Source organism: Theobroma umbraticum, unplaced genomic scaffold (genome assembly GCF_002168275.2).
Source record: "Theobroma umbraticum cultivar Fairchild unplaced genomic scaffold, ASM216827v3 scaffold_20.0, whole genome shotgun sequence".
Taxonomy (NCBI): Eukaryota; Viridiplantae; Streptophyta; class Magnoliopsida; order Malvales; family Malvaceae; genus Theobroma; species Theobroma umbraticum.
The window spans coordinates 1,800,326-1,819,033 of NW_018397266.1; the positions used below are offsets into that span (position 1 = coordinate 1,800,326).

The window sequence follows — 18,708 nt, forward strand, 5'->3', positions numbered from 1 at the left end:
TTATTTTGTCCTTTTACTCTTCTTGAAATAGTAAATAGCTATTTTGATAAGCTATTTCGTCTTTAGCTTTTTATTTTATCATAACATAAGCCACGTGTGTACATGTGTAAATGTATGTGTGTATGTATATGAGATTGAAGTTTGTTTTGGAGAGTTATTTTAAGCAAAACTTGTGCATCGGATGCTGCGAGCTTTTTTAAGTGAACCTCGCGGTACAAGTTGAGAGCTATTTTTATAATTTTTTAATTTTATTTATTTATTTATTTATTATATTACATATATATAACTTTTTAATTATATATATTATTATTAATAATAATAAATCTATAATTTTGATAAGTTTTTGTTTTATTTCACGTTTAATAAATAAATGAAAAATTATTGCATATGTATACTTATCTCTTTTTCCATGATCCTGTTTGTAGACTTTTTTTCCTATCTTCTTTTATACCTAACATGTGTTTCTCTCCAAAAATCCATTATGGTGAACCTGGAAGGACTGCAATAAGGAAAACGACCATTACATATAAAAGGAAGAACATTGTTTCCAAAGTAGTTTCTCCCAAAAAGATTAGAGTAGGAAAAACTGATGAAGATCCTATTATTCTTGAAAATTGGAAAAATGCAGTTATTAGAGAAATAGGAGAAAATCGTTTTTGGGAAGAAGTCTATGCCAGACAAGTTGACAAACATCCTTCTAAACCTGATGAATATAATTGGAATCATCTATACTTAGAAGTACCTCCTCATAAGAGAATTAGTATCCCAAGACCATCAATTCTGAAGTTCAGGTTTGAGCGGAGGAGTATTCATTTTTTGCTATTAATGTAGGCTTCAATTCTCAATTTATTTATAGTTAAGAAGAGTGGGTAAACAAATTGTTAAAGAATCCTACTTACGTTAAACTTTTCTCAATTGCTAAAATATTTGATACTATACGTGTCACTTCTAAGCTCAACATTCGTAGAGAGAAAAGGATGGATGTATGGCGTGCTATTCTTGTAAAGTGGAACACTTTTTCTCATACCATGATTACAACAAGAAGGGAATTTACCTTCATTCTGGAAGATGTGTGTATTCTCTTGGAACTTCCTTGTATGGGGAAGCATAATTTTTATTCTATCAATCTTTCTGAAGAAGAAAAAAGTATTCGAGACTTTTGCCTTGATCTATTTAAAAATCCAAGTAAAACTTTAAATATTGCATGATTCTCCAATTAGGTAAGGGTATTTTATAAAAATTTCAATGTTAAGGGAGTTGAGATTGGTCTTCTTGAGTACCCAGACCATGAGCACAAGCTAATGGCTTTAATAACTTTTTGGTTGACGTAACACATATTCCCAAGATGTCTAGATAATGGTATCTCTTCAAAATTGTTTATTTGGCAATAAAAATTATTAAGGGAATGCGTTTTCTTCTTCACTATATTTAGAATCTCTATATAAGAGGCTAAACTTGTACCAACTCAAAATTTTGGAGTCAGCTGTGCGTTACAAAATTTTGACTTATGTGAATGCTTCCTTCTTTCAAATGTGCCTGTGGGAAAGGTTTCGTATTTGTGCTCCTGTGCCTAATGCATATTCTTTTACATCTTTTTCTATAAATAACCCTTTATCGAGGAACAACTATAGAGCTTAGGCATTGCATAATCAGATCTCGAGAGGTAACGTTCTTGAAGTGATAAATGTGACAAAAGAATTCAATCGTAGATTTTATGTGCAACCTAAAAATGGATTCGGTGATCTTGGAATTTATTATAACAGCTACCTTTTACAGCTTGGAAGAATGAGTTCACGAGGTATTAACTTTTGTGTATGGGTTCATAGTTCCCAATTGCCTTCTTTGATTGAAAGTTCTAGTTCAGGTGGAGACAAAGATTTTCTTTCTATCGAGGTATATTTTCCTTACAAAGTGGCACGCCAATTTGGATTTAACCAGCCAACTCCGCTTGATTCTTCTTTATCTATCAATTTTTCTTCTTATATTTCTTCATTTGTCATATAAAACTTCAACTCCATTTAGATAAACTTAAAAGTTGTATTGTCACAGCCTTTGATAGAGTTGGTATCCACATTTCTGGATGGTTTGCTTATTGAAAGAAGTGTATTGAAGAATAGAGATATTTTATTATGCATTTAGCCAATCCTAAAGCTTGTCTCTACAATACTCTTGTAAGCAACACTAATGTATCCTTGAGCTTGATTTCTCTCAAAAAGAAAAAAAATGTAAATTAAAAAAAATGGTGCTCCCCATGCTTTTGCTCATTGAACAAAACATACGCATCGAAAAGTAAGTTCATCATTTAATTTTTTTTCTTGTGCTTTTTTTTAAAATTTATTTCTTTATTATTATTATTTTTTAGAGAGAAACAACTACAAGAGTAAAACTTAACTCGATTAAAGAGGAAGAGACTTTTAAAGCTAAAAGTGAGGAAAAATTATGTGACTCTAAACGTAGTGATGAAATAGACGACAAGTCTGTTGATGTTGTTGAGATTGAAGTTGAGGGTGTTGTTACTTCTTTTAGAATACCAAATGTATTGACAGACTTCTTTGATGATTTTGTTGATTTGGATGCTCTATTCCCCTCTCACATTCAGAGTTCCAATATAAACTAGGAAAAACAATATTACAATGTTACTTTAGTTAATGAGGTTATATTTTTTCAAAACTAAAATTATTCTTGCATCATAAACTACTTAAGATGATGTTGTTTTTAATACTAAGGTTGTTCCCAACATTAAAGCTATGCCTGCCATCGAGGTTGTCCCTGAAGTTACTCCAAATGTTGAGGTTATTCATGATGTTGGAGTTGATGCTAGAAAAACTCCGAATGTTGAGGTTGTTCATGATGCTAGAGCTATTTCGATTAATCTTCATGCTTCCTCCTCCCTAGTGCTAGAACACAGAGATGTCAATAATGTTTCCGGCACTCAAGCAATATGTATTGAACAGAGTGGTAGGAAAGTCCACTTTCATGGTTTTCAAATTTCATTAGAGTACATGGAATACTCGAAGCATAATTTGAATATAGAGGAGGAATTTTAGAGTACCTTTTTTTTGAAGAATGTAGATGTTATTTGTTTAATGATGAAAGTATTGGGTAGAGCTTTAATGATTTCCTCTGCTCCATTAATGAATACTTCACTAGAGAAATTGCAACTGATGTTACAAGATTTTGACGACGCCAATAACGTTGGATTCACACTCGAATGTCTCAATAATTGCAAATCTAGAGCCAAAACTTTTCTCAACAAGTCTTCCTTGGAACAACAAGTTAGAAGACATTGCAGCGAAAATAACTTCACTGAGAAAGCATGAACCTGAAATGGGAGAACAATTATATGTTTTTGCCGATAATAGCTCTTCTCTATGGAATATGTAATTGGCTAGTCTTTTGAAAGCTTATTTGAGCTAGTACATTGCTATTGGTATATCATATTTTTTTTCTTTTTGCAATAATAATAAAGTTATATGTTTGTAGCATACTTATTTATATTTCACATTATTATATGCAACCAAAGTATAACTCTCAATTTTACATCAAGGAGGTTAACTCTAACCTGACGTGAAGGAGATTAATTTAATATTTTAAATAAGTCAGCATAAGAGCTATAGCCAATTTGTGAGTAAAAGGCTAGAGTCAAGAAATGAGCGATAAAGCTTGCGGCTAATAGCATAACATTATTACAACCAAACTATAAGCAATAAAACTTACAGTCAATAGCATAACGTTATTACAGTCAAATTATAAACAATAAAGCTAATGGCTAAACTATGAATGATAAATTATGGTTAAAGAATCAGCATTAAAGCCTGCATCCAATAGAAAAATATCATTATAACCAAAATATGAGCTCTAAAGCTTATGGTTGAAGTAAAAGTGATGAATTATGGTCAAAAAATGAGCAATAATGCTTGCGACAAATAGCATAATATAATTATAGTCAAAATATAAGCAATAAAGCTAGTAGTTGAATATGAATTTTTTTTTCAAATATCAAATTGCAAATCATAAAATAATGAAGAGTCAAAGTCATAGAAATATCATACATGAGTGAGAAGCAGGTTGTCCTGGACCCTATTGCTCTCAATCAGTAATTCTCCTACTTGTGTCTTCTTGTGGAATATTCTATGCAAGCCTTCTACATTCAATAATGATAGTAGAACTATTCATCTTTTCCAGTAACACAAAGTTTTTTCTAGTAAGTGTTTACTTAATGCAATCATTCCTTCCCAATAGAGTCACCAAAATATAAAAAAGGTTTTTGTGATAAGGAGAAAAAGCATTGCAAACAAGTAAAAGGATGCGTCGGAGGCGACAGAGAAAAAGATTGGAGCAATTCCTGAAGTACTAAGTGCCATAATAGATTAAAGAGAATAAAAAGAGAATTAAGGAGTAGAAGAGAATGAGAAAGAAGCTTTGGAAGAGAATGTGTTAGCTTTGGAAGGAAGAGAAAGTTTCAAATAACTTGTGAAAGCTATATATATAGTGCCAAAAGTGACAGTTATAAGAAAACGCTTTAATACATGTAATGAATGACATTACTAAGAAGAGTTTTAATGTTGGGTAACTGTTATTAAGAGTTAATGTCGAGCAACGGTTAGAAACTTATTATGTGACCATTAAAGTAATTAAGTATAATAAGACTCATTCTCGAATAGAAGTTAATAGAAAAGAGGTATATATCAAAAGGTACAAAAAAAGAAACCGTACATGAATAGGTACAAGAGAAGAAGCTGTACGTAAACAGATATAAGAGAAGAAGCTGTACGTGAATAGGTACAAGAGAAGAAGGTGTATGTGAACAAGTAGACACGAATATGGTAAGAGGGGAAAACACTTGTATTTCAAGAAAAGTTAAAAGGAAGACCTCTTAACTACCTCCATATTTGAGCCATCAAATCAAACTCTTAAGAACATCCTAAGATTAAAGTAACCCATGAACCCTACCATCTATTCCGAGTTGCTTTCATTGTCATCCGTGTGAAATGGTTATTCTAGACAAAGTAATTATTCTACTTGTAGTAGTTGTTTCATACAAAATAGTACTCCACTTATTCTAATTGTTTTACATAAAGTAGTGTGTCACTTATTTTAGTTATTTTTATTATTCTCTGTATAATACTACGCTGTAAAACAATTCTTTAAAAAATAGATATTAATCAAAATCAACTATCTATAGTGAGCTACCCTTTTGCGCTACCCTTTTGCGCAAGCAGTATGGCTAGCATCCAGATGGGGTCTTCGAAAAATGTTCATGACTACTGAGGACTGGTTTAGGGAAATTTAGACCATGGTTACTAAAAATGAATTGGAAGACATAGGAGGTATTATGTGGGCATTATGGAAAGCCAGAAACCTACTCATATTTAAAAACTAGCATCTGGATCCGTTGGCTGTCATCAATTTGGGGTAGGACATGGTGTTACATAAGAAGGGTCGATGCAGGGATCGAAAAACATACAAGATGGAGATGTCCTAGTGGTTGGAAACTTAACACTGATGCTGCAGTCCTCAAGACAGATAGAGTTCAGCAGATAGGAGCAAGATTTATTATTAGAGAACCAACGGGTGAGATACGATTAACTGGTGTCAAAAGGCTTCAGTCAGGTTCGTGTGCAGATGAAGCTGAGTTATTAGCTTTAACCTGGTCCGTACAATGCTATATTGAAGAAAATGTAGAGCTTGATGAAGTCGAGATTGACAACCAGACTGTGGTTGAATGGGTTAATCACAAGAAATATAGTGGAGCTCTAGGAAATATTGTGGAAGACTATTTAATGGCTTTATAGGAAATAAGTTGCACGTCTTTGGAATATTGCCCAAGAGAGTGTAATGCACCGGCTTAGATGATAACGCAAGTTGCAAAGGGCTTGGATGCAAAACAGCTATTCTAGAGGGATACAATGGAGATGCCAAACCAAGTCAAATATGTAATCTGGAGGGACATGAATATGCTCAGCTAACCGGTATGCGGCTTATGAGAATAGGGAAAGATACATGATAAGCAAGGGCACTCTTTTTCCTTATCCATGGTTTTTACTCCAAAGGGTTTTTTCATGGAAAAGTTTTTTAACGAGGCCTTTCTTACATCTATAGTGTGATAGGGTGATTCAATTCTATTGAGATTGATTATAGTGTATCTGTTATGAGCTCTCATTGTAATTCTTATGATGAATTAATGCAATACATCATTCATTCCGAAAAAAAAAATCTACCCAAATAATTATATTTAACAAATCCAAAATTTAGCAATATACAAACCCAATCCAAACAAAAGATAAAGGTGGGGAGAAGACCAACAAAAAAAATCAGCATCCGAAACCCAATCTAAACCAAACAAAAAGTCGTCTTGGACCAAGCAGGCAAGTGGGTGAGAACGGAAGAGTAGTGAAGTACATGGAATCAAAGATTACCAAGGTCATGTCACCAAAACAAAACCAACAAACAATCAGTCCATCTCTGTCTTTTGTTGATTGTTCTATTAAAGTTTATATCCACGGCCCCAGCACGCAATGCTTTGCATTTTCCTTTTGGTTTTTTTTCCACAGTCAACGAAGATAGAACCTTGAGCTTTCCCAATTTTCCACCGACAGGGGACCACTAGCCAGTGTCTAAACGTACAAGTATAGAAAAGTGGCATTATAATTAAATTAACTTTAATTTGAAATTTTTAATCTTATTATCTACAAAATTATAAAAAATAATAATAAATTCATTAATATTATTAATTATATAAAACTTTAATATAAATAATATAACTAATACAAATTTTTGACATTTCAGTAATGTCATCTAACACAACTTCACTATATGTCCGTGCAACCCTGATTATACATTTTTTTCTTGTCTTTAATACTTAAATTATAATCAAGATTTCATATGCATACTTGGTTGTTGGCAGACAGCTACATGAATCATTAAATAAAGTGTCTCTTCAACCTAATGCCAGCTGCTTTACCTAACTTTATAAAAATTTAAAATCTTTTATGATATTAAAAAAAAGTAAAATAAAATTAATAATAAGTATAAAAAATATAAGAATATTAAATATTGATTTACAAGGAAAAAAAAATTTTAAGTATCTCAAAAAAGATAAATGAAAAAAAAAAGGACAAGAAGGAGTACATCATATCATTATCTCTAATCTTGGAAAAGCAAGCAAAAGGGAATTTTTGAGTAAATTGTGCACTAAAGTCATCATTTTTGACTTTATTGATAAGGACTATTTGATCTATAAGGTTAAACTGTAAGTATGAATTTAAAAACAATAAAGAAACCTATAAACACATTCAACTAGTTAATAAAAAATGAAATTAAAAAAAAAGAAAGTCCAAGGAGATGAGGACTCTCTAATAAATAATAATAAAAATAAAAATAATTATCGTTAAAAGTTTTCATTGAAAAGACTTAATTGTAAGAATTAATATAAAAACTCATAAAAGTAGAATAAATAATTGTAAAACCCTAATGTAAATATGTGAGAATTAATGTGTATCAATTGGATAAAAAAACTCTAATTTTTGTAAAAAATAAATATTTAAATTTATATTCTTGAGTTAAAAGTAGTTAAACGATTTACAAAATTTAATTTAAAAATAAATAATAATAAGAATAAAAATAATTATTATTAAAAGTTGTTATTGAAAAACCTTGACTTAAAGTTATAAGAATTGACATAGAAACTTATAAAAGTGGAACAAGTACTTTTAAAATCTTAACCTAAATGTGCGAAAGTTAACATAATAAGTCAATTAAAACACAAAAATCTAATTTTAATGAAAAACAAACATTAAATTTATATTTTTGAGCTAAAACTATTTAACAATTTATAAATTTTAATTTAAAAATAAATAATAATAAAATTAATTATTTTTAAAAATTACCATTGAAAAGCTTTAACGTAAAGTTATACGAATTGATGTAAAAATTCATAAATGGAGAACGAGTATATTTAAAATTCTAACGTAAATGTGTGAGAGTTAATATAAAAATGAATTACCTTAATAACTTTTAATTTTAATAAAAACAAATGTTTGAATTTATATTCTCAAGGTAAAAGTATTTAATAATATAAAAATTTTAATTTTAAAATAAAAAATAATAAAGATAAAAATAATTATAGTTAAAAGTTACCATTAAAAAGGTTTAATGGAAAACTATAAGAATTGACGTAAAAACTTATAAATGTAGAATAAATATATTTAAAATTTTAACATAAGTGTGTGAGAGGTAATGTAATAAATTAATTAAATCACAAAATTATAATTTTAATGAAAAGAAACATTTAAATTTATATTTTTGGACTAAAAGTATTTAATAATTTATAATTTTTAATTTAAAAATAAATAATTATAAAAATAAAAATAATAATTATTAAAAGTTATTATTGAAAAAACTTGACGTAAAATTATAAGAATTGGGGTAAAAACTCATAAAGGTGAAAGAAACATATTTAAAATTTTAACATAAATGTGTGAGAGGTAACGTGACAGGTCAATTAAGTCACAAAAATATAATTTTAGTGAAAAATAAACATTTAAATTTATATTTTTAGATTAAAAGTATTTAATTAATGATTTATAAATTTTAATTTAAAAATAATAATAATAAAGATAAAAATAATTATTGTTAAAGTTGTCATTAAAAAGTTTTAACATAAAAATATAAAAATTGACGTAAAAACTCGTAAAAATGAAATAAGTATATTTAAAATCTGAACGTAAATATATGAGAATTAATGTAACAAGTCAAGTAAGTCATAAAATTTTAATTGTAATGAAAGATAAATATTTAAATTTATATTTTTAAGTTAAAAGTATTTAATGATTTATAAATTTTAGTTTAAAAATAAGTAATAAAAAATAAAAATAATTATAATTAAAAATCATCATCTAAAAACTTTGATATAAAGCTATAAAAATAAGTAAAAAACTCATAAAAGTAGAACAAATATATTTAAATTCTAATAAAAAATAAATAATAATGAAGATAAAAGTTATCATTAAAAACTTTTGACATAATTGATGTAAAAATAGATAATTTCTAAAAAATTAACTACATTTGTTAACATAAAATGAAGAAGCTTAAAAATCATTTATATTATTTATCTGTTATAGGGGTTTTGATTACTTTTTCAAAATAATATTAATTGATTTAGAATAAAGTTAGACTTTCTTTTGCCGTCACCCGGGATTTGTGTGACTCGAACGAAAAGTGCTGCTTGTTGACGGTATGAAAACTTGCTCAGCCGTGGAAATACTTTACAAAAGCAAACAGGTAATTCTTTATTATAAATTGCTCCAACAATAAGTTATTATAAATTTATTTAATTCAATGGGGTAAACTTACTTTTTTATTTTAAATATAATTAAATTAAATTAAAATAATGAACCGCCTTCAGTCCTAAAAGAAAAAAAAAGCCAGCGAATATTAAAAAAAAAAAGCAACAGAGAAATAGAAAAGATGGAGCGGGTTATTTTAATCAACTTTGACTTGATAGGAACTAACACGGCATTATTTAGCATAGCAAAATTATTCTCTTCCTTCTTCATTTCTCTGGGTGTCGTACCATAGTAGTATAAATATAGTTGTGATTGTTATATAGTGGTAGATGGTCAGAAAGAGTTGAAAAAAATGGAGGAAGTGAAGGAGAATCTGTACGCGTTGCCATTGAGAATGTTGGAAGAAAGTAGCGGCAGTTCTTCTTCTTCTTCATCGGACCCAGTAGATGCGGTTATCTTTGTTGGGATTTCGTTGGTGTTGGGAATTGCTTCAAGACATCTTCTCCGCGGTACCAGAGTTCCTTACACTGTTGCTTTGCTCATCATTGGCATTGGCCTTGGCTCTCTCGGTTCGCTTCTTCCTCCCTACACCCCCCCATCACTTCATTTTTCTTTCCCTTCTCCTGGTTCTTTTTCTTATTTATCATTATTAATAAACTTTAACAGCCAGCTTAATTAATTATCGTGGGAAGTAGAATTATGAGTTGAACTTTGATGGGTTGGACCTTTTCTGGTTTTTTCTATTCCCCATTTAAAAGTTTATTTTTTTTATTCAAACCAGATTATGAACCTTCTGCTTTACAAATCAAACTGAGTTTCAGCAGCTTTATAAAAGTTCCATTCAATATGTTGCTTTATTGATATTGCTAATTAACTTCTTCAACTATTCCTTTTGCCACTAGAAGTTTATCTACTTGAGTCATCTAAATTGAATTTGGTATATCACAAGATCTTATGTAGATTGTTTTCTTTAATTTTGTAAAAAATAAAAAAAAAGTGATAACTTCTGGGCATTTCTTTCTGTCTAATTTTTCTCTTTAATATAATTTCTATCCCTGCCTCTGAGACTGTTAAATTCTCCTCACATCCTTATATTATTTATATACATACATACATACATACATATATATGTATATATTCAATTCTGAACATATTTTTAGTGGAAGTGAGTTTACACTTACAAGTGAAAATTGAGCTAAGTTGTCAACCAGGATAGCACAGCCATAAAATATGTTTTCCTTAACTGCAATCACAATTTTCATATTTACTTTTGAAAAACTAACTTGGCACATGCTTTGAAGATTCCTGAAATTATGGCTTATCCTTGTTGTGAATCTCACATGAAACAATCTGAATTTCATAACTTCTAAATATGTGTAATATTTGCATATATAGAGAACTTCTGTCCACTTTTATCTCATATTTACTTTTAGTTGAACATTTTCATTGATCAATAAGCGAGTGACCAAATTTGGTCATGCTAAGTTGGATGCTCATTACAAGTTTTTTACTTTGTTTTCTGTCCTTTCAGCATGGTTTCTACCATTTCTTAATAAATGCTTTGTTTTTTTTCTCCTTCATTCTTTTGTTGTTCCCTATAGAAGTTATTAACTCATTCTAAATGCGGTGCCTTACTGTGCAGAATATGGTACAAGCCATAAATTAGGAAAAATTGGTGATGGCATTCGTCTTTGTAAGTTCCAACGCGTTTTTATCCTCTTCCTCTGACAAATTTAAGCCCTTGGTATATTATTATCTGAAAAGGTACCTCTAGTTTATCAAGAATTAGCAATAAAACTAAGGGTGTTCCTACTAATTTTGCAGGGAACAGTATTGATCCGGACCTTCTATTGGCTGTTTTTCTTCCTGCCTTACTTTTTGAGAGTGCATTTTCTATGGAAGTGCACCAGATAAAGGTCTGTATTTGCTACTGTGGCTTATGTGTGCATCAGACTACTCATATTCACAGGGGAACCAAAAAAAGAAAAAAAGCTTGCCTCTTAAATGACAAGTCGTTTGAGTTCTGGCATTCAAAATCTTCTCTTCCTCTCTTTTGTCTGACTGATGTAGTGCATAGACAAACTGAAAAACAAACTCCAACTACACTGTGCAGTCCTCCACCTAATAATTATAGGTTCATTTCTCTTGTTTGCTAGTATCATGCCTGCATGTGCAGGGGAGCGTCAAGGTGTTATCCAATATAGATGCAGTTTGGGATTTGTAGTGACCTTTTCTATAAGTGGAGTCCCTCAAATTATAGCTGATTGGTTTTAGTCAGATGCTCAGTACCTTCTAATCAAGCTCAGCTTAAGGCACCTTATGTAAAAATGTTAAAATCTTAGCTTATTGATAGCCTCTGAAGGGAAGAATGTGAATTGTGAATGTGAATTCTCATTCTTCTCTCCTCCAGGCAGTTTTGTCCGAATCAAAGCATTTTTTTTCTCTAATTTCTGATTGTTGACTTTCTTGCTTCATTCATCACCCTTTTTCTATGATTTGGACTTGGAGGAAAAGGAAAGGAGAGGGAACGGTGACAGTGAAGTGAAGGAGGAAGGGGAAGGTTTTACTAACCCTCTAATGGTTTCCATTTACCTTCTTTCCCCCCAATCCCATCAAAGTGTTTGTCTTTATTTTCTTTCTTTAGCTTTCTTCCCCCTTCGCATGTGTACATGGAATGTTTTAGATTCTTGGGAACTACTTAATGTTTTAGGCCTGTTGCTAGTTTCAAAGGCTTTTTTTTTTTTCTATATACTTGGATTCGGCCCTTTGATTGATTTTTCTTTTCTCAATAAAAGGAAAAGATTGCCAAAATTTTTTCTTTTGCCTCTGCTGGTGTATGTGTATAACAATATGATAGCCATTAGGTTATGACTTAAAACCTTATTGGACTTTGAGGAAACTGTGGCTTCCATGTTAACAGAGATGTATGGCACAAATGCTTCTACTTGCTGGTCCAGGAGTTCTTATTTCAACCTGCTGCCTTGGATCTGCTCTGAAGGTATTCCACCTTACTTGCTTAGAAAATTGGTTTCTTATTCTGTAATTACTTTAGCTATATTTTCCCCGCAGCTCATTTTTCCATATGAGTGGAATTGGACAACATCACTGTTGCTTGGAGGACTTCTGAGTGCTACTGATCCTGTGGCTGTTGTGGCTTTGTTGAAGGAGCTTGGTGCAAGCAAGAAGCTGAGCACTATAATTGAAGGAGAATCCTTGATGAATGATGGGTATTTATTTAGAAATTTATTCTTTGAACTTTTGATATTATTCTGTATAAAACACTCTGCATATTATTTGATATATCAGATACGTGAAGCCAACATGTTGCTTAAATGTATCAAATATTTCATTTTATTTCATGATGTCTTTTGAATATTTGCTATTCTATAATTGTGGTTGATTTGTGTGTCCAGGACAGCAATTGTGGTCTATCAGTTATTCTATAAAATGGTCCTGGGGCAGAGCTTTAATTGGGTGGCCATTATTGAATTTCTGGCCAAAGTCTCACTTGGAGCGTAAGTATCATTCATATTCCTTGAACAACTGTGATGGATGTTTCTTTGGTCTTAAGACCCTCTTCTTGGTTCAGTGTAGGCATCGGTATTGCTTTTGGGATAGCATCTGTATTGTGGCTTAGATTTATTTTCAATGATACTGTGATAGAGATTGCGTTGACACTTGCTGTGAGCTACATTGCTTACTTCACGGTATGTTTCTTTCAGAACTTTTGGACACCAATTTTTTTAGTCTTTTTCATTAGCATTTCAATCACATACCCATGCACATTGGCAAGATTCCATTATTTCAATCTTTTGCAAAATCTTAAAGATAACTCAAGGTTTCTTAATTAAGAGCTTCAAATGACAACCAAGATTGAAGAGCTAAATCTTTAGTCTCAATACTTGTTTGGCTTCTTGTTTTCGTTTTTTTCCCCTATTATCTCTCTGCATCTCTTGAAGTTTTTTTGTTTCTGTTGATCTGTTCACTTTTTCTTTTTTTGCCCTGCTTGTGACAGATAAGAATCCCATAATATTCTTGAGGGTTCTTTTGATTTATTTTATATTTAGCTCTCAATTCAATTACTTAAGCAACTGTGCTTCCAATCTTAGTTTGTTATATAAGCAAGAAACAACTTACATAACTGAGAAACAATATCAGGTTAAAAAAGTAATGAGAAACAATCAAATCTTTAGTTTTAGCGAGGGCATGACTCAATTTTGTAGCCATGACTCTCCCACATTGAGAAGGTCCAAGTTTAAATCCCCATCCTCTAAATTAACCATTAAAAATAATATAAGAAAAAAAAACTTTGGTTCAGAAACTTTTGTTCTTTTTTTTCTGCTCATCTTCTACGGAATTCTATGGGAATAAGCCTTTCATCTTTTTCTCAGTTACCACATGCTAAAGTTTCAACCATTAACAAACTAAATCTAGCATCATGATTTTGTATATTTGAGTTTGGAGACTATCTCTTTGTCACCAAGCTTAATCTTGTTATCAACAATTTTTTTCCATCAGTTTATTTTCTTATATTTTTCATGTGTAAGATGCATCTTTCTTATGCTAGTTGTCGAATGTAATGGCATATAGCACATGCTGAAAGAGCTTTATGGACGAGAAATTAATATGCATTTTATGTGATAGGCTCAAGAAGGTGTTGATGTTTCTGGTGTTTTGGCAGTGATGACTTTAGGAATGTAAGTAGAACAGCTCTATATGATTCCTTTACTAATTCTGAAAAAGAAATCTCTTGAGACTTTGATTTATGGACAGGTTTTATGCTGCTGTTGCAAAGACAGCCTTTAAGGCTGATGGTCAGCAGAGCTTGCATCACTTTTGGTATGCCTTGTGTCTTTCTAGTTTAGTGTAATTTTCTGTCTAATTAATGATTTCAAAGGTGAAGGTGGAGTATGCAGTTTTTTCTAGCGTGTCTGAATTATTTTGTTGATAAAAGAAGGAAGAAAAGCCATTTACATTATGCTGTGCAGTGTCTACTTTGATCGCTAGTAATATGGGATGTCTTAGTGGCATTATATGCATCTTTGAATTTTCGAGATATATGTAATATGTTTTCTGGAATAACCTTCTTGGACCTTTTACCTTAACTTCATTGTTCTCTTTTCCCCTTTTTTCCTTCTTCAGGGAAATGGTTGCTTATATTGCAAATACATTAATTTTCATCCTGAGGTAAGACCTTACTTTAGCATTTAAGATCCTTTCTCTTGTGATTTAACTCATTTCCAACTCATATATATATATAGATGCAAAGAGTATGCAAGAGGACTTTTTAGAATTTTGCCCTCTCCAAAGTAGAGTGTGGATCTGCTTCTTGTATTTCTTAGCTGGTACTGATATTATTTCTTTGTTGCATTTTTGAATCAATTATTTGTAGTAAAATAATGCAGGTTCTTAACACTCAACAGTTGAAGTTCTAATTAAGAATCTGTTACAGTTCTGATTTACTATGCAGTTGCTTTGAAGCTTAGAATTGAATATAGCTGGTCAAGTACTACAAAGGTTAGAATAAGTCCTATCAGTGAGAAATAATATTGAGGCATCATGACTAAAGGTCTTAATCATCACATCCAAGCACATGGATCTCACATCTAACAATTGTAAATGGTTTCAAAGAGCTTGTGTTTCTTCAGAGAAAAATAGTATAAGCTTTCTAAATGATCGTTTTCAAGAGGGTGAAGACATCTAAAATTCCTTTATAAAACTGTATGAAGATGTTTCAAAAAGTATAAGCCATCAGTTTTACTCATCAATAAGATGAAGAAGGAATAATACAGACTAGTTCCTTGATTGCAATGCCTTTGAAGAAGTGGTTAAGGCGTTCCCTTAGATTCTTTGCTCTTAAACCCGAAATTCATGAAGTTTGTTCAAACATAGAATGGGGGTTTTATCTTAAGAGGAGATCTCACTTGTTGTTAATACTTAAGTTTTTTATTTGGAAAAAGAAGTCTTTGCTCTGCTAAAGGAAAAAAATATTTTACTTATGTAAAAGATATTTAGCTTCCTCCTACTACAAAGCTTAACTTTTTATGTTGGAGAGTAGTTAAACTGATTGAATCTTCTAAATCTACTAGAAGGAGACTTAAAGGAGTTCTTTATTGTACTTTAATCATGTAGAAATTTGCAATTTGGCATCTTATTGTCATTTCATATATATTTGTTTTTATTTGTTGGCCAATACATATATCTTTTGTCTAAAATCTGACATCATGAAAGCAATCAAAATAACTAATAGACTTGTATATTAAAATCAGACTAGCAGCAAAATTAGAGACACGTGAGATTCAAGGCCTCATTTTATTTTTCCCCCTATCTGCTTTCAAAAGGGGGAAAACGATTTCTTGATTAGTTTTTTTTATTATTATTATTATTTATTTGTTTTATTTAGAAGTTCATGAAGTTTGTTCAAACATGGAATGGGGGTTTTATCTTACATTAACTAAGATATTGTTTTTTATCTTGCTTTTGCAGTGGAGTTGTTATAGCTGAAGGTGTTCTTGGCAATGATAAGATATTTCAGAACCACGGTATTGCTTGCTTTTGATTTGTCAAATTTAGAAAAAAATTATTTTCTTTTCTTTCAAATTTGAAATTGATAACAAATTGCTGCCTTAATTGGGAGTGTGAAAGGCTTTTTCATGGTCCTTTCAGCTTTCTGCATTAAGAAATAGGTGTATAAATGTCTAACACAGAGACACAGAGAGAGAGAGAGAGAGAGAGAGGCGGGGGAGGGTACAAAATGCGCTTCTACATGGCCATTTCAGTACATCCAGCTATTGTTAATTGATTTTAGTATAGACATGATTATAGCGGTCCGATACTAACAGATGTAAAAGAGGAAAAATCACCATGTGGGACAAAACAAGTTTCTAAAATTGAATATTAGACTTAATGTAAGTACCTTTTCATAGCAATAAGCATATAAGAAAAATTGATAATAAAAAAAGAGAGCCCGCTAAAAAATATATAGAAAACTAAGGAAGTGAAGAAACATGCATCAACTTAGGGATCTAACTTTCGGCCAAAAAACCAAAAACTTAGGGATCTTATTTATTATTTTAAAGAAACTATGATTCTAAATCACTCATATATTATCCTATAAAAGAAAGCCTACTAAGCTGAGCTGAAACAAAAAAAAAAAAAAAAGCACACTAAGCTCTATAAAGTTGACATTTAAGGACGTGTGCACCTGCTAAAAATTGCACCTGCCATGAACTTCTTTTGTGACGTCCAAATTAAATTATTCTATTAAAAATTTTGGATATCTGTTACTCGATAAACGTTGCTTTATATACATCTTCATATGGAAATTAAGGAGTAATATTACTGTTTTCATGTATTTTTAATAAATTATTTGTATTTGGAAAAGTTATCAAGTTACTAACTTCTTAAATATTTTCTCTAGTTAATCATATTTAAACTATTGGAGTAAAGAAAGTTTTACACCACTTACAGTTCTGTGCTCCTTATCGTCTTCCCTTTAAATTGCTTGTCCATTCTTTTCAAGTTTTTTTGTTTTAATATTTTCACTCTTGAAGTAACAAAGTTTCACAATTCTCATAGTTTTTAGCTCTTTATTTCTCTCCATTAAACCACTTTTTCTGTTACAGAACATCATTACTCTGTTTTTGCTTCAGGATATTCATGGGGCTATCTAATTCTTCTGTACATCTTTGTGCAAATATCACGTTGCATTGTTGTTGGGGCATTATATCCATTTTTAAGATATTTTGGATATGGTTTGGATTTAAAGGAAGCTGCCATTCTAATATGGTCAGGGCTGCGAGGGGCTGTTGCATTATCACTTTCTCTATCAGTTAAGGCAAGTTTGCGTAGATTAGGTTGTACAAGTTTACTTATATGTTTATATGTTTATGTTTTAAATGAATTCAACTTCTTGATGGCTGATTATTCATGCTTACAATTGGTATTGAATGTAAAATTTTTTGTGGCAATAAATTGCACATTTTGTTTACAATATTTGATTGTAACTTTGTTATGGACGAACATGCCATCTATTATTGAAACTTTGGTTTCTTTACAATGTTCATGTAGCATAGCATTTCTTCCTAAGAATATAACTGGCCAAAGCTGAGCTTTGTAGCACATTCTTCTCAAGCAGGTTAATATTTATCGTATAAAGCAAACAAAATGCCCTATCATCTACATGCATTGCTATGACTGCTATATCATATTAAGGTAGAAGTATTTTTTATGTGTTGTTAGTATTTTAATTTTAATTTGTTAAATTCTTGATTGTTTTTAGCATACCAGTGACAGCTCACTGAATCTCAGTTCTGAAACAGGAAGCCTGGTAAGTTTTTGCAGCTTGCATCCTGATCATATTGTAATACTTGGAAGTGGCATGGGGTGTATAACTGGAAAATCACATTGATATTTTTAATTTGCTGCAGTTTGTTTTCTTTACCGGTGGAATTGTATTCTTGACACTTACTGTCAATGGATCAACTACACAGTTCATTTTACATTTTCTTGACATGGATAAACTATCAGCAGCCAAGGTAATTGCTCATTACTTCCCTGAATATTTTAAGTCCCTCCACCCCACATAGTGTACTAGTTGCTCAATATTTAAAATATTCTAATATTGAATGATTTTGATGGATAGTGTTTTGCTCTTATTACATACTACTTTTGGTGGAAAATCTTGCACTCTAGGCTAGTGGTTGGATGAATATCTAAATCTTTTTTAGAATTGTTTTGTTGAGCATCCAACCCAAAATTAATTTGCAATGGGTGGAGGGTTCAACGTGAATATATGACTATTGCAAATCAATTCTTATCTGATTTGGGAAAATACTATTTAACAATCTCACTCACATGTAGGCCCAATACTAACAAGTTACGTGGACAAACAAATAAGGGGCAACAAGCAACGACAAAAAAAAACTAGGCCTCTGATACCATGTGAAGCATGTAATGTAAAATGGCAATAGTTAGAGCAGCCCAACATGAACACGTGGCCACATCAAACTCAAAACTGATTTGGGATAATACCATTTAAAATATATTATGCTGAAATTCTTCAATGAGAATTCCCATGGTATACAAAGGTGATAATGTTATTTAACAGAACCAATAAATCTTTTGATAATTTTAAATGAGATGTAGTCAATTCTAATGATTATTAAAATTCTATATCTTTTAAAAGAAATTAACTGGAAAAAGTGCTCTTTGCCTAAATGGTGCATCCAGCAATTTCTGAATTCAAAAGTATAGTGTATACTTGAGTAAAATTCACTCATTATATCATGTTAGACTCTTGGGCTGAGTTTAGGCAGTCTAAATGTAAGTGTCTTATATACTTGACTTATATTATGGGTGCTTATTCTTAATTTATTAGTTGCATTTCTAATTGGATGTTGAATTTTCTTTCTTTTTTTTT

The 18,708-nt window shown here is 30.9% G+C and overlaps 1 protein-coding gene across 3 annotated transcripts in view; it reads left to right on the forward strand.

Moving 5' to 3' along the window:
* Positions 1–9,500: 9,500 nt before the first annotated feature.
* The window catches only part of SOS1 (sodium proton exchanger, putative (NHX7) (SOS1)), a 17,101-nt gene continuing 7,893 nt past the window's right edge, over positions 9,501–18,708 (forward strand). Inside the window, exons 1-14 of one of the 3 annotated variants that reach the window (XM_021437215.2) lie at positions 9,501–9,856; positions 10,930–10,980; positions 11,112–11,203; positions 12,208–12,285; positions 12,357–12,514; positions 12,701–12,802; positions 12,877–12,994; positions 13,932–13,984; positions 14,061–14,126; positions 14,430–14,474; positions 15,774–15,829; positions 16,940–17,124; positions 17,569–17,616; positions 17,717–17,824. In XM_021437215.2, coding sequence (XP_021292890.1) covers positions 9,640–9,856; positions 10,930–10,980; positions 11,112–11,203; positions 12,208–12,285; positions 12,357–12,514; positions 12,701–12,802; positions 12,877–12,994; positions 13,932–13,984; positions 14,061–14,126; positions 14,430–14,474; positions 15,774–15,829; positions 16,940–17,124; positions 17,569–17,616; positions 17,717–17,824 — 1,377 coding nt within the window. In that variant the 5' untranslated portion in view covers positions 9,501–9,639. Of the gene's footprint in view, positions 9,857–10,929; positions 10,981–11,111; positions 11,204–12,207; positions 12,286–12,356; positions 12,515–12,700; positions 12,803–12,876; positions 12,995–13,931; positions 13,985–14,060; positions 14,127–14,429; positions 14,475–15,773; positions 15,830–16,939; positions 17,125–17,568; positions 17,617–17,716; positions 17,825–18,708 lie in introns of those variants that run through there. The other 2 variants (XM_021437212.1, XM_021437213.1) reach the window with 2 other exon arrangements.